Source organism: Puma concolor, chromosome A2 (genome assembly GCF_028749965.1).
Source record: "Puma concolor isolate L17-30 chromosome A2, mPumCon1.1.hap2, whole genome shotgun sequence".
Taxonomy (NCBI): Eukaryota; Metazoa; Chordata; class Mammalia; order Carnivora; family Felidae; genus Puma; species Puma concolor.
In genome coordinates, this window is record NC_141668.1 from 1,917,803 (window position 1) to 1,942,040 (window position 24,238).

A 24,238-nucleotide genomic window follows, 5' to 3' on the forward strand; every position below is an offset into this window, starting at 1 on the left:
TGTTGTTCCAGGTGAATCTAGTCATTTAATGAAAGCATGCTCTGTTTGAAGACGATGAGAATGCATTCTTAATTTTTATACGCAAGTCAGCCAGTATTTATTTAAACATTTATTTATTTATTTTGAGAGAGGGAGAGGGAGGAGCAGAGAGAGAGGGAGAGAGAGAATCCCAGGCAGGCTCCGCACTATCAGTGAGGAGCCCGATTCAGGGCTTGAACCCATGAGCTGTGAGATCATGACCTGAGTTGAAATCAAGAGTCTGACGCTTAAGCGGCTGAGCCACCCAGGCACCCCAGTCAGTATTCACTAACTGTCTGTTGCGTGCCTAGCATTGTGTCTCCTGAAAATAAAAATACAGTACTTCGGAAATACCACTTTAGTTTTTGTTCCTTTGAAAAATACAGTGATAGGTCTAGATATTTGTAATGGGCTTTGTAGACATCATACCACAAAGCAGGCATTTCTAACTTTTTGCCTAATCTAAAATTGGCAGCTGGAATACTGTGTATCCTGATCCCTGTTCCCTTTCAAACTTCTGAATACTCATCAGATTATTTTTTCTAGTCTTGAGCTGGTTACTGGAATAATACTTCTTTACAAATACAGGGAATGAAATGTAGTTCGGAATTGTATTTTTATTAATCAGATAAAGAATTTAAATGAGCATTAACTACAGATACACACCATGTAATTTATTTTTTTTTTTTTAATTTTTTTTCAACGTTTATTTATTTTTGGGACAGAGAGAGACAGAGCATGAACGGGGGAGGGACAGAGAGAGAGGGAGACACAGAATCGGAAACAGGCTCCAGGCTCTGAGCCATCAGCCCAGAGCCTGACGCGGGGCTCGAACTCACGGACCGCGAGATCGTGACCTGGCTGAAGTCGGACGCTTAACCGACTGCGCCACCCAGGTGCCCCGCACCATGTAATTTATGAAGAAATGGGATAAAAAGTAAAAGGTATCTGTAAGACTAGTATGTTGTTTAAGCTTTGATTCAGAGACACTCGCAAATCTTAAAATGCGACGCTGTCTTACTGTAAACCTCCTTGTATGGAAGTATTCATTAATTCGATAATTTAATTGTTTCCCTTTTTGCTTTGGCTACTAGACACTCTAAACTATATTTATAGTCAAAGTATTATAGCTTTGAGATCTGTCTTAACCCATATTCTCCCATAAATGTCAATTACCCGTTGACAAGTAAAATGATTAAACTCAGGAGCTCTGGAAATACTGTAACATTTTAGTACATTCAAGACCTCAGCTTCTCCAAAAGAGAAGGTAGTGGATTTCTCCCTCTTCAGCGTTGGGCGGAAGCGGGGCAGGAGATGTAGAGGGGGCAGTACTTACCTTTCCTAGAACCCAGGGGAAGGCTGGAGTTCTGTGAGTCCCCAAGGGGGCTTAGAGAAAGGGCCTCTGGATTCCCCTACTTACTGCATTCGCCCGCCAGCCACCTAGCATCCTTGGCCAAATCCTGCTTTCTTCCTCCCTTTGATAAAGGAGCGCACTGATGCTAGAGACACCCCGGAGCCCCGAGGCTGCTGCTTCCTGAATCAGGAAGAACTGGCGTTCTTCCCCAGCCCCCCAAAGCAGAAACTGCTGGGCCCCCGAAATGGTTTGTCATTGTTTGACAGGCGGTCTGACGTGATGAGGTGTGAAGGAAACGATAGCGGGGCATAAAGGAAAACGATCGCTCGCTGGAGGCTGAGTGATGACTGCAAAGATGAGGATCTAGAACAACTGATTCCCATTGAGGTTGACAGCTAATGGAGAGACAAGCAAGAGTTTGTACTTGGCTCTTAAAAGTAATAGGGACTTTTAAGGATGTGTAGTTAGAGAAGAAAAAAGGCCACCTAGAATGTGAAAAAAAAGAAAAAAAAATTCAGCAGGCAAAAGATGAAAAAGTCCTTGTGATCGCGGAATAGTGGCCCTGCGAAAGTATCCGAGTCCCAACCACCCTGATTCTATACACACGGCCCCTCCGTGGTTAAAGGGACTTTGCAAGGTGATTAGTTGAAGGGTCTCAACGTTATCCTGGATGATCGGGTGGGCCCGGTGTCCTCACACCATTGTTATAGGTGGGTCAGAGAAGGAGATGTAACTGCGGAAGCAGAGCAGAGTGACCGAAGAAGGGCCCGTGAGCCAAAGAATGTGGGCAGCTTCTAGGTAAGCTGGAAAAGATAAGGAAACAGATTCTTTCCCAGAGTCTTCAGAAGGAACACGGTCCTGCTGACCCCTTGATTTCAGACTGCTGAACTCTAGAAGTGTGAGCTAATACATTTATGTTGTGTAAGCCACTAAGTTGATGGCACTTTGTTACACCAGCAACGAGGAACGGGTGTAGTCTTTCTGAAAATTGAATTACTTATCTGGCAGAATCAAGTGGAAGAATCAAGTGTCACGGAGCAAAAGTACAAAGACAAGGAAACAATGAGATGGCAGACATGGACTCTAGAGCCGAGACACCTAATCTAAATAGCAAGCATCTAGGGGCGCCTGGGTGGCTCAGTCATTTAAGCGTCCGACTTTGGCTCAGGTCATGATCTCACAGTCCGTGAGTTCTAGCCCTGCATCGGGCTCTGTGCTGACAGCTCAGAGCCTGGAGCCTGCTTCAGATTCTGTGTCTCCCTCTCTCTCTGCCCCTTCCCTGCTCATGCTCTGTCTCTCTCTGTCTCAAAAATAAATAAACATTAAAGAAAAAATGGCAAGCATCTAGAAGGAGGAAGAAGAAGTAGAAAAAAATTAAGTAAATAGATAATAGTAGAAAATGTCAGTGTGCTGCAGAAAGACTTTGGTGCAGGTTAAAAGACCACAGAGTCCCGGACAAGATTATTAAATAGGACATTTAAAAGATCTAGACTTATTGTGTAAGATTGTGGAATTCCAAGCGTGATGATGATAATGATAATAAAAGTCTCACAAGCTTTCACAAAGAATAATAACTTATAAAGGAGAGAGCGAGATCAACATCAAACTTCCTGTTTGTGACCTGTTAAGGATTATTGATAATATCATTAGTTTTAAGGGTTGCAGGAGGAGTTTAAGGATTGCAATTAAAAACTCATACATTTATCAAGATGTCATATGTATATTAGGGTAAAAAAGATATTCATTCCATATCTGTATATTGAATATCTCATTTGTGCTAGGTACTATTCTAGGTATTGAGGAAATGACAACTTATACACTGAAAGAAAAGTTTACTAATGATCTTATATTAAATATTTTTTTTTATTAAAAAAATTTTTTTTCAACGTTTATTTATTTTTGGGACAGAGAGAGACAGAGCATGAACGGGGGAGGGGCAGAGAGAGAGGGAGACACAGAATCGGAAACAGGCTCCAGGCTCTGAGCCATCAGCCCAGAGCCTGATGCGGGGCTCGAACTCCCGGACCGCGAGATCGTGACCTGGCTGAAGTCGGACGCTTAACCGACTGCGCCACCCAGGCGCCCCTTTCTTTTCTTTTTTTTTTTTTTTTTTAATTTTTTTTTTTATATTAAATATTTTTAAAGCAATCTCAGCAAAATCCAGGATTTAGGAGGAGTGGGTGGGAAGCAATGAAAGAACCATTAGATGAAAGTACAGTGAAAGCTTCACCTTGATGCAGGAAAGTTACTCAGTAAAGCATCATTATGGGGTTATGACTGTGTTATACTGAAAAAAAAATGCAACCGTACTTGTGTTAAGAGTGAGAAGGTAACCACTGAAGTGCCAGATTAACCTGGGGAGAAAGAATAGACAGAAATTCCACTAGCTGGGAAAAGAAGAAATAAAGAGCAAAATAAACAGAAATTATGAAATTACATGAAAGGGGAAAGAGCCACCAGACTTCATAATAAGCCAACTTGTGGGTGGCAGAATTCAGTCCCTGGATGTCACTGTTGAGCTGTGGGAAAACCCACTTTGAAGCCCATTCTGTGTCTAAACTTCTAATTTCATGAAATTATTTTCTTCTTTTTTAAGCTACTTTGAGTTGAGATTTTTGATCCAGTGGAAAGCATCCTAATAAATACACCCCATTTCACAGATGAGAACGCTGACGTTCAGGGAATGAGAACTTGAAAAACATCACAATAAAATGTTGGAATTTAGCAAACCTGAGAAAATTTTAGAGGCAACGAGTTTAGCAGACCCAACGAGGCTAAATCCTAAGCTATCTGTGCTTGATTCGTATCCCAGACTCCCCCCAAATCTCGAGAAGTGGCACCGCCTGATATGGAAGTGGAGATGACGTGGAGTAAGCTCAGGAGGGTTGGTTGAAAATCCCGTTTCTGAAGCGATTGGATGCCCACATCTTCTCCCTCCATCCAAGGTCCCAGGCACTGCCTCTCCTGCCCCGAGAAGAGGGAGGGTTATTCTCCAGAGAGTGAAACAGAGGCTGTGGCCTGGGAACACTGTAGGGGACGCGGTGAACGCTTACAGGCTCCCATCTCCCTTTACACGGACATTCACGGAGGAGATGGGAAGAGTCTCTGAGGACTCTGTCTAGCCCAGAGGAAGTGCCCTGCTTGCGGGGTGCCCTGCTTGGATTAGCCGGCAAGAAGTCTCACAGTGGTCAGCCACCACTCACTCTTGAGTTTCAAATTAGCACGTTTAGCGCTTCATTCTTTTTTTTTTTTTTTTTTATTAAAAAAATTTGGGGCGCCTGGGTGGCTCAATCGGTTAAGCACCTGACTTCGGCTCAGGTCACGATCTCATGGTTTTTGAGTTCGAGCCCCGCACCGGACTCTGTGCTGACAGCTCGGAGCCTGGAGCCTGCTTCGGATTCTGCGTCTCCCTCTGTCTCTGCCTCTCCCCTGCTTGCACTCTGTCTCTCAAAAATGAATAAACGGTATAAAAAAAATTAAAAACACTTTTTTTAAAAGTGGGCTCCACGCTCAGGGTGGAGCCATTGCTCAGTTCAATGCAGGGCTTGAACTCATGACCCTGAGATCAAGACCTGAGCTGAGATCAAGAGTTAAATGCTGAACCCACTGAGCCACCCAGGCGCCCCTCGTGCTTCACTCTTAAATATGAGCAGACAACTAAGGCTCACCAGACTTCTGAGCTACTTGAAAGGAGAGGCCAAACAATACAGAGCACTGGGACAGACAGAATATACGCTAGAGAAGCATATCTGAAAATAAATCTGTTGTTAACATCCTGAGAGAAAGAAACCAAGATTGCAGTCATGAGGAAGGCCAGGATTCTCTAAAAATGGAGTATCTAGTGAACAGAAAGGGACTTCTGATATTTAGAAATAATGGCCTATCCAAAAGACTGGAAGGTAAAGAACTTTTTTAGAAGATGGGTCAAATGACAAAAATAGGAGAAAAGATTTAAGAATCTTAGAGAACCAGTTTAGGGTAAATAGCAGGCAACTATTAGGAATTCCACATGGGGAGAGGAGAGGAAAGAGGGAAATGACAGAATCAAGAAAATTTCTCAGATCCAAAGAATGTGAATTTGGAGATTGAAAGGGCTCACCTAGTGCCCTGCGTGGTACATGGAAATGGACTCACCACCAGAACACTGGGAACAGAGATTCCACGCGTTTCACAGACTGGAAAGCAGTTCATACTCAAGGGGACGGGAAGGAGAACTTCGGACTTCTCGGATGCAGGGCCAGAGCTGGAAGACAATGGAGCAGTGACCTACAATTCTGAAGGATTATTAGTTTTGACCTAGATTTCCATACCTTCCCAAACTGCGAGAGCAAAGGTAAAATATCCAGACTTGTGGAGTCTCAAAAATATTACTTCCCATTGACCTGTTCTTCACAAGCTGCCGGAGGCTACGCACCCCCTACGTAAGGGAGCGGAGCAAGTGAGAAGGGCTGTGTAGGAAATAAGAGACGTACTGCGGGAGAGAAGAGAGGGGCCAGGGTGCCAGTGTGCAGCAGGGCTAGAGAGCAGCAGTCCAGACCAGGCAGGTCTAAAGACTCCAGGAGAAATTTCTTCCAGGCAACGAAATGAGTGGTATAACAGGAATTCAAACACCGAGAGAAAAAGACATTCGGGAGGAAACTTTGGCATTGAGGTAGTGATGAGTACATAAGGAAACTAAGCAAGTGAAAAAAATGACTAATTCTAGGGGTTGGAAGAATAATATTATGGAAGAAAAGAAAGCTAACCATAGTTTGTTACGTGGGTAAGCAGCAGATGGCATTTCTGTTGCAGTCATGCAGACATCGACTATTGATGTAACCACAGTTTCCAACCATCCACATTGGGAGAGGGAGGAATGATAAGGTGTGTGGCTTATGGAGACTTAAATCCTTATCTTCCTTGGTAGGAAGGCCCTAGTTAATACTTAGAGCTGGAAAATCAGGGCCTAGCGAGGGAAGCTGTTTATTTAGTGATAGGGAGATAAATGCTGAAAGAATCAGCTAAACAATTTGAGGTGGTGGTCTTCGGGGAGGCAGGTCAGCGTGTGTGTACCTTGTGAACGTATTTGGCAGTCAGAACTACGTGCACATTTCATTTTAGTAAAGATAAAAGTAAAAGGAACAAAAACACTTAAGGGGCACCTCGGTGGCTCAGTTGGTTTGTTAAGCGTCTGACTCTTGGTTTTGGCTCACGTCACGATCTCCCGGTTGTGAGATTGAGCCCCAAGTTGGGCTCCGCACTGTGTGTGGAGCCTGCTTGGGATTCTCTCTCCCTCTCTCTCTCCCTCTCTCTCTGCCTCCCTCTCTCTCTCTCTCTCTCTCTCTCTCTCTCTCTCTCTCAAAATAAACATTAAAAAAATAATAAATCAAAAAAACACTTAAAAATTAAGACAAGCAATATGGAAGGTATAAAATGCAGTTTATCAGCTCTTATACAAAATTCTACTGAATGCAAATAACATATTTTACTAAATGTAAATGGGCTGAATTCCACTGTTAAAGAACAGAGCCTATCAGATCTATTGTAGTAAAGCATCTGATTTGGCTTTCTTCCTTCTCACATTTGATCACCTCCGTGGAATTGCTTGTCAGAGTTCTCTGCCTCCCCTACCGAAGGAATTGGCTTGTGACTCTTGAGCTAGGCCCTCAGGACACTGGACGTTTATTCTTGATCCGAGCAACATAAAGACTGAAAATCGTTGGAACTGATCGATCCCAGCGGTAATACGAAGAGGAGACAGTCCATCTGTTCCTGCCACCGGAGCGCCCCCCAGCTGCCTGGTTCCTCTCCTTCCCAGGAAAACTGGAAATTTTCCTGCTGGTTCTCTCTCTCTCTCTCTCTCTCTCTCTCATGAATTCCTTTTCTGTTGTACCCAGTCCATCCATTTCAGTTGCTTGTAACCAACAAAATCTAACTGATAAGGTTGAACCTCGAATAAGATTCATTGATAGACACACAGACCTATCTACCTTTAATTTTAATCTTTTTTTGGTCTCTCATGTGTAAATCAGTAAATAAGTAAAACAAATACAGATAAAAACAAAAAGAAAGTAGAACTTAAGGTCCACCAAATAGAATTTAAGTTGAAAAACATTAAAAACAAAGTGGGTCATTAATGGTAAAAGATGTGATTCTTTTTTTTTTATTTTTATTATTATTTTTTTTTATTTTTTAAAAAAAAAATTTTTTTTTCAACGTTTATTTATTTTTGGGACAGAGAGAGACAGAGCATGAACGGGCGAGGGGCAGAGAGAGAGGGAGACCCAGAATTGGAAACAGGCTCCAGGCTCTGAGCCATCAGCCCAGAGCCTGACGCGGGGCTCGAACTCATGGACCGCGAGATCGTGACCTGGCTGAAGTCGGACGCTTAACCGACTGCGCCACCCAGGCGCCCCAAAAGATGTGATTCTTAAGGAGGGTGTAACAGTCTTCTAGGAACCCAAAAAACATAGCAGACAAATAAATGCAAATATATATTGAGAAAACGCTTAAAAACTGAGAAAACCTAATCAATGAAAGTAAATTTGTAGTGGGGGATTTTAATTTATCCATTTCAGAATTGAACAGGTAAAACAGAATATGGAGATATGCAAGTCGTTATAGAAATAAGTAGAAAATATGAACAGGGAAAATCCACGTGGTAAATAAACATATGAAAGATGCTTAACCACATTTAGGGAGATATATGTTAAAGTAACAATAAGAAAATACTTTTGGGGCGCCTGGGTGGCTCAGTCAGTTAAGCACTGGACTTCAGCTTAGGTCATGATCTCATGGTTTGTGGATTTGAGCCCCGTGTCGGGCTCTGTACTGACAGCTCAAAGCCTGGATGGAGCCTGCTTCAGGTTCTGTGTCTCCCTCTCCCTCGGCCCTTCCCCTGTTCCCGCTCTGTCTCTCTCTCTTTTTTTCTCTCTCAAAAATAAACATAAAAAAAAAAACCAACATTTTTTATCCATCATATTGGCCAAAATTCAAGAACTACAGCATCTAGTGCGAGGGAAGGTATTAGACAATAGATACTTTCAAAAGCTATAAATGGAAATGGAAATATTACAGTAATTTAAATTCTTACAATAAATTGCAATATTTGGAAGGGAATAACCTCTAAATATCTCTTAACTGTAAATGCTTATACCCTGTGACTCAGAATTTTGGGAATCTGTCCTGCAAAAATAATAGAATTAGAGTGTACTGGATATGCATACAAAAATTTTTGTTGCAACATTGTAGTCGCAGAAAATAGCAGAAAACCTAGGACTAGTCATAAGTGGAATAATTCTGAATAAAACTGAAGTGCATCCATACTGTGGAATATTATTCAGTTGTTAAAGTTGGCACTATCTGTAAACATGGATGTATCATTGACGAGGAAAGCAAGTGGTTAAGTAACGTGTCCAATTTAACCCATTCTTGTATAATAGAGACCATGTGTGTGGTGTACATGCACATGTGAATATATACATGAGTATGAGGAAAGGTGTGGAAGCATCAACCAAGCTGTTCCTGAGTGTCACTTTAGGGAGGTGGGATAGAGAATTAGATCTTGAATTTCTTTCACTTTCTATAATAAGCATACGGTATTTCTGTCATTAAATAAAAAATTAACAGATCAAGTAAACATTTTATCAAAGTAAGGTATTCTTTAGGAAACGTGTAGTGTTTAATCAGCAAGAACGTGGATGTTTTGAGTGGTAAAGAAATAGGTATACTTTTCTGTGAGTCACAAATCAGCATTTGTTTTTATTCTCCATGATCAGGATTTGTAATGTGTTGTCTTGTATTTTAATTAAATGTGAGGGCTACCCATTCTATACTGTTGGGTTCTGTTGTTATACTCCTAAAATGTTTTTGCTTTTGCTAGGACTGTCTTCATCAGTGGAATGCAATATAATGGAGTTGGAACAAGAACTTGAAAATGTGAAGACCCTTAAGACAAAATTAGGTACTGTACATTTTTGTTTGTCACTCGTGTATTGGTCTTGCTGTCTTTCCAGAAACTCGACCTTAGTCTGAAAGAGTCAAAAAATTATGAAATGTTTCGTGAGGGTTATAGGCTTCCAGTCTGTCCGAAGCTATTGATAAAGACTGTCTTTTAGTTTGGGGAGAATAAACATTTGTCTATTCACCTTTTTTGTTGTTTTGTAAAATGACTTTTTAGAAGCTGATGTTCAGCGATGTCACTCCACTGTCTCCTTGCTTGCATTATTTTTGACAAGTTATCTTCTGTCATCATCTTTTAAACTGTCTTTTATCTCTCTCTGCTTTTAGGATGTCCTCTTTATCATTGACTTTGAATAGTTTGATTAAGATGTACTTTAGAGTAGTGTTCTTTATGCTTCTTATTCTTTGGGTTAATGGAGTCTCTTGGACCCGGGAATTTATGGTTTACATCTAATTTGAGACATTTTTGGCCATTATTCCTCCAGATGTTTTTTTCTTTTCCTTTCTGTGCCCGCCTTTCAGGGACTCTGATTATATGTACACTGGTGCCCTGGAAGTTGCCCCAAACTCAAGGATTTTCCTTTATTTGTCAGGTTTTTTCTCTGTGTGTTTCGTTTTGGATAGTTTCTATTACTGTATCTTCATGTTCACTAATCTTTTCTTTCGAGTGTGAAAACTGCATTTAATCCCATCTATCGCATTTTTCTCAGACCCTGCAGGTTTTATATTTGGAAGTCCTGTTTAGACCTGTTTTATCCCTTCTAGGACTCCAACGTGTTTAGTCTGTGCCCTCTACTCTTCAGATCATACAGAATACAGTTGTGATAACCCTGTCAGTGTTTTTATCTGCTAATTCTCACTTCTGTGTGAGTTCTTGATAAATTTCAGCTGATTGACTTTGCTCCTTATCACTGGTTGTACTTTTCTGCTTTTACGCTTGCCTGGCAAATTTTGACTGGGTAGCGGACACTGTGAATCTTACTGCTGGGCGCTGTATTTTTGTATCCTTTGCTCTGAAGGCCTGCCAGGCGGGGCCAGAGCGGCATCTCCCGTAGGGCCGATTGTTCTCACATCAAGGCAATAATGCTGCTGATTTCTGAGGCCTTGTTACTGTCTCGCGGGAACAGGCCCCATTCCTGGCCCTCGGTGATGGTTGGATACTGCTCCTTCTGACGTTTTTGAGTGGTTCTTTCCTCAGCTGTGGGTTGTTTGCTCGTGTACCTGAGCTGATCTTTATCCCGCTGAAGACTAAGGATGACCCTTTCAAGATCGTTGGAGTTCTTCCCCTGAGGAGTTTTCCTGTCGTACTTTGCTCTGCACAGTCCAGCCAACTTGGTCTCTCCCCACTCCCATTTTATGTCCTCCACTCCAGGAATGAGCTGGGCCCTGCTTGGGTTCCCACGCCCCGTGCTGTGGCTAGCACACCATCTCATGACACTGAGCAGGGGCGAACCCAGGGCATCTCTCAGAGATCACCGTCTCTCTGTGGTCACACGTCCAGTGTCTCGAAACTGTTTCATATGCATGTGTTTTTTGGTTTCTTAACTATTTCAGCCTGGGTGGTAAATTGGCCTCTGAAATGGAAGTCCAGTGTTGTTGAAAATTTGTTCGTTTTTATTTCTCTTTTTTTATTGAAGTATAATCACCAGACAGTGTTACATCAGTTTTAGGGGTGTGATACAGTGATTCAACAATTCTGTAGCTTGCCCGGTGCACGTTGTGATATGTGTACTCTGAATCCCCTTCACCTGTTTCACCCGTCTCCCTACCCACCTCCCCTCTGCCAGTCATCAGTTTGTTCTCTGTAAGTAAGAGCTGGTTTTTTGTTTGTCTTTTTTTACTTTGTTTTGTTTCTTAAATTCCACAGGTGTTTGTCTTTGACTGACTTGTTTCACTTAGCACTATACTACCTGGATCCATCCATGTTGTTGCAGATGGCAAGATTTCATTCTTTTCCATGGCTGAGTGATATTCCTGTGTGTGTGTGTGTGTGTGTGTGTGTGTGTGTGTGTGTGTGTGTGTGTAAATATATATATATGACATCTTTATCCATTTGTCTTTGGATGCACACTTGAGTTGTTTCTATGTCTTGGGTATTGTAAACAATGCTGCAATAAACATTGGGGTGCATATATCTTTTTGAATTAGTGTTTTTGTTTTCTTTGGGTAAATACCCAGTATTGGAATTACTGGATCATTTGGTAATTCTATTTTTAATTTTTTGAGGAACCTCCATACTGTTTTCCATGGTGGCTGCACTAGTTTGCATTCCCACCAACAGTGCAGAAAGGTCCCCTTTTCTTTGTATCTTTGCCTACACTTGTTATTACTTGTGTTTTTGATTTTAGTTATTGTGGCAGGTGTGTGGTGATATCTTATTGTGGTTTTGATTTGTCTTTCCCTGATGATGTGTGATGTTTAGCACCTTTTCATGTGTCTTTTGGCCATCTGTGTGTCTTTCTGGAAGAATGTCTATTTAAATCCTCTGTTCAGGGGCGCCTGGGTGGCGCAGTCGGTTAAGCGTCCGACTTCAGCCAGGTCACGATCTCGCGGTCCGTGAGTTCGAGCCCCGCGTCGGGCTCTGTGCTGAGTGCTCAGAGCCTGGAGCCTGTTTCCGATTCTGTGTCTCCCTCTCTCTCTGCCCCTCCCCCGTTCATGCTCTGTCTCTCTCTGTCCCACAAATAAATAAACGTTGAAAAAAAAAATTAAATCCTCTGTTCATTTTTATTTTTTTTTATTTTTTTTTTTTTTTTATTTATTTTTTTTTTTTTTCAACATTTATTTATTTTGGGGACAGAGAGAGACAGAGCATGAATGGGGGAGGGGCAGAGAGAGAGGGAGACACAGAATTGGAAACAGGCTCCAGGCTCTGAGCCATCAGCCCAGAGCCCGACGCGGGGCTCGAACTCACGGACCGCGAGATCGTGACCTGGCTGAAGTCGGACGCTTAACCGACTGCGCCACCCAGGCGCCCCCCTCTGTTCATTTTTAAATTTGGTGTTGGGTTGTCCAAGTTCTTTGTAGAGTTTGGATATTGACCCTTTAGTGGATATATAATTTGCAAATATCTTCTCCCATTCAATAGGTTGCCGTCGTTTTCATCTTTGTAAACAACTTCATGTTGTCTGTTACTTCATTCATTCTGCTGTTGATGGATATTTGATGTGTTTCTTATCTTTTGCTATTATGAGTAATATTGGTATAAACATTCTCCTGTATATCTCTTGGTACTTCTGTTTTTTCAGGGTACATAGCTGGAAGTGGAATTATAGGGTCATTGAGTATGTGGGTATACAACTTTTTAAAATAATGCTGAATTATTTTCCCAGTAGTTGTGTTATTTTGCATTTCTTCCAGGCATGGGTAAGACTTCCTGTTGCTCCACTTTACTGTCAGCAAGTGACAATGTGGGACTCTACATTTTTCCCAATTTAGTGGACGTGAAGTGGTTTTCACTGGTGTTTAAATTCGTGTGCCCCTGATTTGTGTTTCCAGTGTTCATTTAGCTTCTGCTTGAAAAATATCTGTTAGCATTTCGTTTAGTGCTGGTCTGTTGGCAATGAGTTCTGTCCGTTTTTGTTTATCTGAAAACATTTTTCCTTTCCTTCTCATTGGTAGGGTATTTTCACAGAATTTAGAGTTCTTATTTGGTAGTTCACATTGAAAAGATGTCTTTCTAGAGTCTTCTGGTTTCCAGTTGAAAGTTGTCTTGTTGCCCTTTTGAAAGCTTGTAAGGTTTCCTTTTTGTCCTTGATTAGCACTTTTACCCTGACGTGCTCAGGTTTGGTTTTCCTTATGTTAATTCTTCTTGAGATCTGCCGCCTTTCTTCAGCATATGGCTTAGCGTGTTTTACCGGCTTTGGAAATGGTTGGGCCCTTACCTCGTCAGATACCCCTTCTGTTCATTCTCTTATGTCCTTAGCCTCCGGTTGCACATGTGCTGGACCTTTTCACTCCTACATTTTTTTTTTTCTGAATTTCTCCTCCTTTTTTTACATTCTCTGATCTGTGCTATTTTCCATCGATGTGTCTTCCATTTCACTGTCTTTCCAGCTGTGTCCTGTTGCTAAACTTCCTCTTGAACTCTTATTTTTAGTTTCCGTATTTTTCAGTTCTAGAATTTCCATTCGGTTATTTTCTGGATTCAAATGGCGGCAGTTGCCATCTTGTCGCTTATCTTGTTGAACCTATTAATCAGTTATTTTAAGACCTCTTTCTGATACGTTCAATATCCGGATAAACTGAAAGTCTGTTTTTATTCTCTTTCTTTCTCTGTCCTATCTCCAGGTAACATTTGATTGTCAGACATTTCTTACACCAAACTGTAGAAACTCTGGATAATGTTTTCTTCCTAGAGAGGATTCGCTTTTTCTCCTGGGGGGCAGTTGGAGTAGGGATGACTCCTTCCTCTGTCTGGGCTGGTGATCATTCCACAGTGGGTCGTGCCCTTCATGAGGGCCGGTCTCTTTGCACTTTGGCCTTGCTCTTAGTTTTTAGCTTCCGAAGTGAAAGCCTGGGTGTTTCGTTGTTGGCTCTGATCCCATCTTCTTAATGAACTCCGAACTTTGGTTTTCACCTCAAGAAACATGAGCCTGACAGAAGCTTTGCCCCTCCTCTTTGCTGTACCTTCCTGTCGCCCTCTCAGTCTCTTCTCTCAGCCTCTTCCTGTCACTCAGCTTCTTCCTATTGCTCTCTCAGCCATTGGTGCCTGGAAAGACAAGAGGCTGAATGTTAGGCTCTCTTCTTTTTTCTTTCCTCTTCTCTGGTCATAGCCTCTCAAATTCCGGCTGCGTTGGGAGCCCCAAACTCCACACGAGTTTTGTTTTCCTGACCCTGTTGAGTTTGCTGAAAGCATTGCTTCAGCATCATTTAATTTTACCTACTGATGTTTGCTTGACGTCTCAGCCTCGCAGGGCCGTGCCAGTTATATGTTGGAAAAGTCTGCACGGGAAGTGGAGAAGTCTGCAGGGAAAGGCAGTGCAGACGTGAGGGCTCACGCTGACTCATTTCACAGAATATTGACCTCACAAGTTTGTCGTGGTAGCTCTGATTCCTTCGTGCACATTTTTGTTCTTAAATTTGATTTGATTTTACCAGTCGTTCATGGCATGAGGATTGGTGTGATAGAAGGTAGATTGTTGTAGCCAGAAATTTGCTTCCAGCCTCTAGGAAACTAGAGGAATTTATCTTTGGATTAGAGGGGATTTTTAATCACGTTACTTTATTCACTCAAATCTGTATCATTATGTAAATCTGTATCAAATACAGATATTTCCAAATTTTCATAGTAACCTGTGTATTAACAGTAGGTTTCATTAGCAACTGAAATGTCTTTGCAGAGATAAAATGTAAGCATCATAGGATTGAGCTATTTAATGTTAGCAAAGTGATTTTAAAACTTTGATTTTTATAGTTTGTAGAGGAAAATTAAAAATTTATGGGTTTTGCAAAAAAAATTATATAAAAATAATACATACTGGTTATAGCAATAAGGAATGAAACTGTGAGTTTTTGGGAATGAGAGAACCTTTGGAAATCTTTTGTTGTGTTTTGTTGTTTTTTTTTCTAATAGAGAGGCGAAAAAAAGCTTCAGCATGGGAAAGAAATTTGGTGTATCCCGCTGTTATGGTTCTCCTCCTTATTGAAACAGTAAGAATTTATTTGCCTAGTTAAATAAAGCAAATTATTTGTTATTTACTTTGGTATTTGAGTATGGCAACTCCCTCGGCTAAATGGTTTCTAGTAAACTGGTTTTCCATCAACAGGATTAGAATCCATCTGTACCTTTATTTGGAAAAAGTCAATAGAGTATAAATGGAAATTAATGGCAGTTTTTAAAAAGTCCTCAAGATTAACTGTTTCCTCATGAAAGCAGGAAATTCATTCTTTTGTGTCCTGTAGAATTAAGAGATGAGGTGTTGCAGATACCCCCTGCTTCACATTCTATGCTAGGATATCAAAATTCCATCATTAAACTAGTTCTGATAACATTGTAATGATATTTTAAATCTGTGGAGTTGTGGGTTTCCAACTGGTAAAGTCATGTAGTAACTGGATTTCTATTACTAGCTTTGGTCACAAGCTTTGAAATTGTAGTAATTTGCAGAGGCTTTTATTAGAGTTTATTCTGGAGTTTTTGCAGTTAGTTGAGTCCTTACAGTTTGTTTATACATAGAATTTTGGTCTTGCCTGCTTTTCCACTAACCGAAGCATATATTTGGTCAGCAACTGAGATTCTCATCCATGTGTATCGACGCTCACTGAGAACTGACGCTCACTGTCTGTGTTGCAGTTCATCTCGGTCCTCCTGGTGGCCTGTAATATTCTTTGCCTGTTGGTTGATGAAACAGCCATGCCAAAGGGAACAAGGGTAAAGTGCTTTCAAAGTCTTTTCTTTTGCACAAGTGCTCTTTGTATATACCCTGAGTGTTTTAAAATAAGTAATTTACAACATTCACCTTTCTGCAAGTATGTATCAGATTGTATGAAGTTCTTTATGTAAACAGCCTTCATACACAGTGTTTGTAAACTGTGTCTTTTGTTTCTAATTTCCTACTTTGGGTTGGCCAGCCCTTTTATCAAATACCAGAGTTTCCTTGTAGACTTTTGTATCACAGTTTGTTTGTTTTTTCACAGAAGTTCATATTTGTAATTCTTTAAGAAAATGTGTACTCTGTGAAATAGTGGTATCGGAGGAGTTTTTTAGATTGATTCATTGTCTTTGCCAAAGGTCCAAATATATGGCTTGTAGGCATTTATGCTTCAAAAGAATGACACATTTTGTGATTCAGTTTACTAAATCATTTAGTTTAGTTACTGGAGAAGAGTCAGATGTACATCTTTTCATGAATTAATTGTGTTTTCTCGCTTGTTTAAAACTTGATGATTCTTTTAAATTCTGTCAGCCTTTTTGGATATATTCTCTGTATAGAAGGTAGTTATCACTACAGATTCATATCTGGCGTACTTCTAGGTGTCTCTGTACACTTTTGATTCCTTAAAATAGTATTTACGTTGTAACACTTTCTAATATTTCTCCAAGTCAGCAGTCTCCCCATACCCCATAGAAAGGGCTTCCAAACTCATTCAGGCTTTGGTGCCACTTCTCCCTCTAAACAGGTGATACACCTGTCTTTTCATAGAAAAAAGCCAATATCAACCTAAATTTCTTCCCTGGGTCTAAGACGGAGACACCCTGCTCTTTTCAGAGCTAATGTTTGCAGCCGTATTCTCCATTTAGATCCTGCCCTCCTCTAACTTCTGCTGGACCTTGTGCCCTCTGTCACTGCCTGGTGTCTAGTCTGCCAGATGCTCTGGGTACCTCGTTCCACAGGCAGACAACAACACTAGACAGTCCTCCTTCATCTACAACCTGGTCTTTAGCTTTTGATTAGACCCAAATCCATTGATAGAGCAGGAAGTCACCTACCGTGACTTGGTGGCCCTATTCACTTTGTGACCCTCCTTTAGATATTGCACCCTGCGTCAGTCCCAAGCACCCACGGTACACTTTTGTGCCATCCGTTAGTGTACCATAGAGAGGAACTTACACCTGGTAGGGTCCATGTGTGATTGTTTAAATACATCACATCATCTTGATCCTGCCCGTAGGTCTTCTCTCGAGATGGAATATTTCCAAAATGTTTTTCAGCCCAGCCAATAAGCTTTCTATTATTAGCATTATTCATTTCTTTCTCAAAAGATTGAGAAAAAGTTGATAAGTTCTTTGCCTTATTTATGTATATGAAATTGTCATGGGTATTCTTACCTCTTTTTTTTTTTTTTTTTAAATATTTATTTTTGAAGGAGAGAGAGACAGAGTGTGAGCAGGGAAGGGGCAGTAGAGAGGGAGACTCAGAATCCAAAACAGGCTCCAGGCTCTGAGCTGTCAGCACAGACCCCGATGCAGTGCTTGAACCCATGAACAGTGAGATCATGACCAGAGCTGATGTCAGATGCTTAACTGACGTAGCCACCCATGCGCCCCTCTTCTTACTTCTTTATGCCAAAATTAGAATGTATATATGATACGTATGATATTATTTATTGCTTTATTTATTTTTAAAATTTTTTAGTGCTTATTTATTCTTGAGAGAGAGAGAGAGAGAAAGAGACGGAGCATGAGCGGAAGAGGGGCAGAGCGAGAGAGGGACACAGAATCCGAAGCAGGCTCCAGGCCGAGCTGTCAGCACAGAGCCTGACGTGGGGCTTGAACTCATGAACCGTGAGATCATGACCTGAGCTGAAGTCAGATCCTTAACCAACTGAATCACCCAGGCACCACTTTATTGGTTTATTTTTTATTAGCTTGACTATACCTTCTTAATTTTCTGGGTACTTCTGTTAAAGCTGACAGTAGTTCATATTTGAATAGTTCCTTTAATTGGCAAACTTTGAAAATATTGCTCCTACTTTAGTAAAAAATTATTATTTTTTTTGCCTGTCTGGTCTCATTAATAAATATTAGTTTTTGTTTGTTTTTTAAGTTCTAGGTAAAGATAGATTTTGAGAATAGGTACAATGTTTAGGAAAAAATGCATAGCATGACATTAAAAAAAGTCTGTGTTAATTGTTATATTTTTAAAAAACGTCTGAATTCCTAAGGAAGATTTGGGGAGAGAGAACCTTCAAGTGTGGAAATAGGATATGCACATTCACTTTCTCTGTATGCTTAGCTTACTTTGACATGTTTTAATTGTATAATTTTTATATGTTGTCTTAGGGTTCATTTAAATAATTATATATTTATTCCTACGAAACTGTTTAAAAAATTGCTTCCAGTAATATTCAGGACTTAACAATAAGCATAATATCATTTTGATAAGTAAATTACATTTGAGATAATTCGGAGATGTTTTGAGTTTGCTAAAATTGTTAACATGTGCTTCAATTAGTTGATGAACTCAGTCTAATGTCATAGTTTATTGTCCTTTAAAAATGTAGATGTTACTCCAGAGTATTAAACATTCTTAATTCCGATATTTACTTAATAGTCTTAGGGAATCCAAATATATAGTGTCATTCTGAAAGCGGTTTTTTTCCCCCACAGGGCCCTGGGATAGGAAATGCTTCTCTGTCTGCTTTCGGTTTTGTGGGAGCTGCACTTGAGATCATTTTGATTTTGTATCCTTTCTTTAACTCAGCATTCTGTCAACAAGTTTTCTGTCCAGTTTTCTGGGACAGTGGTAATTTACTAAGACACTCGCCTAGAAGGAAAAACAAGTCAGTCTTCCTCAAGCATGCCAAGTGGCTTTTTGTTGTTTTCCCTTTGAGCCTTAAGACTTTTTGAAGACTGCTGAGAACTTAAGGAAACTTGCATTCTTTGGAGAGTTTTTTCCTTGATTCTCACAGCTATCTTATGGTGTCCTCTGTCGTCGGTTTCTATAGCCTCCGGTTTTTCGGAAACTTTATTCCCAAGAAGGATGACACAACTATGACAAAGGTAAAGTCTTAGGTGGCTGTGCTTCCGTTTTGCCTTCCAAGGCAAAGGAGGTGTTTTATGTCATAATCACCCTGAATGGTTCATTTGCGGTGATAGGTATTTGTTTGTAAATCGCATAAACGCAAACTGGAAGATTTTCAGAATGCTGAATGAGTGGGAAAAGGTTGTGCTGCTCTGTTTAATTTGGATGGCTTCCATTCACTTGTAAATGCGCAGACCTGCAGCGCTTGCTAACTGGCTGCGGAAGGCTCCTGAAAGGACTCTTTCTCCTCTGAAGAAAACGTATTGCTAATGAGTAACTTTGATTGTGCAAACTGTACTTCAGGGAGCTTGTTTGAAATCTGAAGAACTTAGTTGCTACAAGTAGTAGAGACCAAGTATTTCAAATTTGAATAATTAAAGCAAGACGGAAGAGTTCTATTCAGAAACGTTTTGTAGTCTGAGGCTAATTTGACTTCCTAGGATGTGTCATTGGTTTTGGAATAACAAAGACGGTTACCGTATATAGTGACCGCATCTTTTTAAAATATTCCCACAGGCTGTCACTGGAAAATGACTAGTAAGAGCTGCTGGTTGCTTCTGTTTTTATTACATATCACATATTTTCCAGCCTATCTCAAAAGAGAACTTCGTGTACTTGATTTACCTATCTATAGAATGCTGGGACTTCTTGAGATGCTTAGCATCTAGTTTAAGTGATCATCAGTATTAATCGGTATTTTCAGCTCCTTTTATTTTATATGAAAGAGTAAGCATAGGGCACATTGGAAATGAATCACTAGAATTTAGGGGTTTTAGATTTCTAGCTTTTTGATATTAAATCTTAGAATAGTTGAACAAATTCTATCTCCTGAGCAGTAGTCTGGCTTTAAAAATATAGTGAGAAGTATTAAACGTAGTCATTCTTTTTTAGTTGACGGGCAAATCTTTTTAAAATTGGCACCCTCAGTCAGTAATGTAAAATGCATTGTCTGAGGTACACAGAAAGTAATTTAAGTGTTCTGTAACTTCCTACTTGTGCCAGATGCTGTAAATATCTGGTAGAACTGACATATGACTCTGAGTGTTTGTAGAAAACATTTCTTATTCTCTTTAAATTCTGTGTTGACTAATATCATTAAGAAATTAACCAAATCCAGTACAGTAGTACAGGATGAGGAGAGTGTGTGGTGAGTTCCCAGAACATGAATGGATCGATCGTGTTTATCATCCTGCAGTCTAACTGCCCAGTGTTCCTTCTGACCCCCGCACAGATCATTGGGAATTGTGTGTCCATCTTGGTCTTGAGCTCCGCCCTGCCTGTGATGTCAAGAACACTGGGTAAGTTTATGTGAGAAATGTCCATTTAAAGTCCATACCTTTTAACTGTATCTTTTCTAAACTTCTGCCTTGACTTTTAGTTTCTGAACGTTTTCCAAAAAATCATCCTTTGAAATATAATATGTCCTTCCAGACTATTTTAGAACTCCTGTGGTTTGTCTGTATAGAGAGTTATACCAAAACACTACTTTACTTTTTTCAGATAAAGACCATTTTTTTTTTGAATACTTAAAAAAATATTCCTTCTCCAAACAACGGACAGTTTTTCCCACTGACTAGTTAAGCTTTTGAGTTCTCTCGTGAGTGATGAGGTATTAGGGTGATGGTGGAGTTCGGAGCTAATGGCCAAGAAAGAATTCTTGAAGACGTCTTTGGTGCAAAAAGTCGATCATTAAAGCACAGGGACAGGACCCATGGGCAGAAAATGCTGCCCTGGGGTTGTGAAGAGTGACTGGTTATTTACTATGGAGTTGAGGAGGTAAATAAAGTCCAGGGGAAGTTTCCAAGGAGATTTACATATGCTACTGAGGACTCACAGGATCCTGCAGGCCTGGCTGTGGTCACGCTAAGGTTGTTTTCCCTCTAGTGAGGTATTAACATCGTGATCACAGGGGGTTCCTGGAGAAACGTTATACTTTGTATTTGCCTCAAGTATTTGTGAATGGGCTGCAGGTTGTAAAGAAACTTAATGTTACGTGTCATCTCCTTCTTGCCTTTGTTTCCCACATCACTGTGGAGGGGATGGTGATGTTGGGGCTCCAGGAAACTGAGTCTACAGGTTTCTGGAGATTAGGCTATTGATGCGATTGGCTTTTCCTTGTAATTTACTAAGACATTTGTAAACTAATGGAGATTCACGTCCTGTAGGACTGTGATCTCTATCAGTTAGCCAGTTTTTCCTTTCTTTTCCTTTGTCCTTGGGCAGCCAGGAGGGTCTGAGGAATATCACACGTGTCCCACCAGAGGTGGGGAGGGTGGGGATATGTACTTTGCCCTCAGCTTGCCTTATGGTCCCTCATCAGTGAGGAAACTGTGATATTCAAAAAAAGATGTTGAATGTCTAGAAATATTAAACTAGTTTTTCTTATATGAAATGTTTTTTTTTTAAACTTACAATTTAGTGTGTGGTTTAAAAAATTGAAAATGTGTGAAGATTTATTTTAAGCTGTTTTGTGTTCGTGTGATAGACTTGAAAACTGAGGTTTTTGAGAGCACATGCAGATTTCAAGGAGATCCGTTAGTTTTTTAGTTTCTTACTTGCCTGTCATTTATACAGTTTTCTCAAGTTTTCAACTTCTGGGAATTTTGATCATCTTTGAACAGTAATATATTTCCACTTAGTCATTGAGACAGTTGAACAGAGCTTCATTTGGCCTATTCTTCTCTTTTATAAAGCACTGTTGCAGGCTGTGATCTCCCTTCTTGGTGAAATATTATTTCAGACAAAAATTTCCGCCAAGCAGTTCTGTTTGGCCTTCCGGACTCAGCTTTCAACTCCAGAGTGTCCACAAATGATTAGAAGGATCCATCGTTCAACCTCAGCAACTCGCTCCTAACAAAAATGTCTAGTAGCTTTGCGTTGCTTTTGTTTACCTCTCGTATCGCCTCCGTTACTTACTCAAGACTCGCTGCCAGTCGGGGAAGTGGGCTGTGTGAAGAAAATATAGACTGTATGGTTATGTGCTACAGAGAATTTCGTGTTTTAGTAAGAAGTGAAATCTAAGTATAAACGTAAAGGGACCACTGTTGCAGAGACGAATACAAAGCTTGTTTACTCAGTGGTCTTACCTCTTTTGTGTTGGCTTTATAGGACTAGTTATTGTTTTGACATCTGCTTATGGTGTGTTAATCTTGAAAATGCCGAAAGTATGCATGTTAGTAACTTCATTTATAACTGAGCGGTATCATTTGTGTTGTGACGGTCCAACAAGTAACTTCTGTGATGTTATAGCCACCCTACCACTTAGTTACGAAACTCACTTAGCGTGATCTGTTATTTAAGATGGTTACTAGTGATATATACCGATTTTATGGAAGCGCATTACATGCTGAGTCTACTTTTAATACAAAGAAAACAAATTAATGGCAAAATTTGCTTTTTGAAGATCAACAAATTAAATTCCTGAGTAGTTTGCCATAGAGATAAATAACAAGAAGAAAAAGAAAGATGGGACAATTAAAATGCAGCTAACAAATGCCTGGGCCCAGCTGTCCAAACAGGATTAATGGAGTGCATTAGGGTACAGTGAGTCATGTGGCGCTTTGCAAAATATCAACACGCACTGCATTACATGTTATGCCCGGTGGCACTGAATAGATGAAAAGAAGTAAATACGTTAAACAGATTCATGGAGGCTTTTCACAGTATTAAAAAAGCAAATTTCTAGACTAAAAGAAGAAGCTTTATTTTAGTATTATGGGAAATGCAAACTAGAGAGTTACTTTGTAATTCCTCTATTAACCCTTTGGAACGGAGTCTTTGATTTTAAGAAGATGAGATGTGGAGAATTGTCATGAATATTATCCTAGTGTAGAACAGGGTTTTGATTTCCTAGCTGAAAAGCTCAGAAGCCCAGAATAGAGGATGTATTTAACAACCAGATTCCAAGCTGTGAAATTTGTCACTCTTTCTCACTGCCTCTCACAAGGAAACCCTGACCCTAAATGCTCTCGTTTGCTCCTGTGAATTCCACCAGCAGCACCTCATCACTTGCAGTGAAATGAGAAGTGAAAGAGTGAGGAAAACCCCGCCGTTACCTGTATGCGAGCAGCTTTCCTCTTATTTCAGCCATTTATTGGTGATGGTTTTCATTTTAATTGTACATTGAAAATAACATTGAATCCTGCATAAAAGGATTGATGTGTTGGTATTTTCGTTTCAAAAATGTTCTCTGAGTTTTTTGTGTTTTCAGGGCTCACTGGCACTGTTGGTACACCATAGGCATCATTAAACTGTAGCTTCAGACTCCAGTGCCCGGGTGATAGGACACATTTATTAAAGACTTCCTTTGATCAGGATCTTACATTTGAGTATGGAAAATTTTGTACTGATCTGAAAAATTACGACAAGAGTAGATTTTATAAGCATATTACTTGGGCAGCGAGAATTAGGTTGGGAGAAAGACTTTGACCGTGTATTTTTAGTCGGGTATAATTCATATAAATGATAGTTGTCTGTAGGAAACACAAAGATTCTGAGTCTCCCATTTCTTACTCGAACTCTTTAAAGCTCTTTAAGAGTAATGCCACGGCAGTGCGCATGATTTCCAAAACACTGTTTTGCTGCCTCTTTAGATGTCAGTTTAGAAGAATCCGACATTTTGGGGGACTTGATGTCCAAGTGTGTAAACAGTTTACTGTCTGGTTTCACAGACATAAAGGTGGCCGGTGAGCCAGGTGAGAGTAGGGCAGGCCCAGGCTGAATGGACTCTGTGGAGGCCCAAACTCTTTGCAACGAAATACTCCAGAGGCAGGAGTGAATTCTGTAAGAACAGACTGTACGATTGCTGACACACTCTTTATTTTGCTTAATCAAGAAACTACTGATTGACCTCTTTTTGCCTTGTTATTTGCAGGCTCCTTTAACAGGAGAATTTTTTCTCAAATGCAACCAGCAGACCTTGCAGGACTGTTACTAATTTCTATTTTAAGATTATTTTTATAGTTATTTTATTATCCTGAAGCTTTCTATAACTTGTAATTATGTAAGGCCCAACTGCAGAGTTTTAAAAGAAAATGTACTTACGATATTAAAACAGAAACAAAAACATTTATCCCTTTGAATCACCTTGAATTTTTTTACTATTTCCATGTGTTTCTCATCGATGGGTCCCATCTAGGCCCTCATCTTGCAGGAGATAAAGTGGATTTCTCTTTTGTTCCTTGAGCAAGGGAACCTGTTTAAAAACCAGAGCAGTTTGGAGAGTTCTTTATTTGGGGTTTCGTGAATATACTAATTAATCTTTACCCTGGACCAGTTCTCTCCAATTCTTAGTGTAAAACAGAAGCAAACGATGCTTAGAATTGACAAGTGAAGGGGCGCCTGGGTGGCTCGGTTGGTTGAGCATCTGACGGTTTGTGAGCTCGAGCCCTGCATCAGGCTCTATGTTGTGCATGCAGAGCCCCCTTCGAATCCTGTGTCTCCCTCTCTCTCTGCTCCTCCC

General features: G+C 40.3%; 1 protein-coding gene across 9 annotated transcripts in view; it reads left to right on the forward strand.

The window, feature by feature from the left end:
• LMBR1 (limb development membrane protein 1) overlaps positions 1–24,238 on the forward strand; it is a 199,352-nt gene that overhangs the window by 110,240 nt on the left and 64,874 nt on the right. For 8 of the 9 annotated variants that reach the window (XR_015243572.1, XM_086685405.1, XM_086685387.1 and 5 more), the window contains 6 exons: positions 9,234–9,314; positions 14,886–14,962; positions 15,606–15,683; positions 18,363–18,436; positions 18,665–18,755; positions 20,009–20,075. Coding sequence is in view for 8 of the 9 variants with exons in the window: in XM_086685405.1 (XP_086541531.1) it covers positions 9,234–9,314; positions 14,886–14,962; positions 15,606–15,683; positions 18,363–18,436; positions 18,665–18,755; positions 20,009–20,075 (468 nt within the window). In the remaining variant the exon portion in view is untranslated. The remainder of the gene's footprint in view (positions 1–9,233; positions 9,315–14,885; positions 14,963–15,605; positions 15,684–18,362; positions 18,437–18,664; positions 18,756–20,008; positions 20,076–24,238) is intronic. The other variant, XM_086685422.1, reaches the window with a different exon arrangement.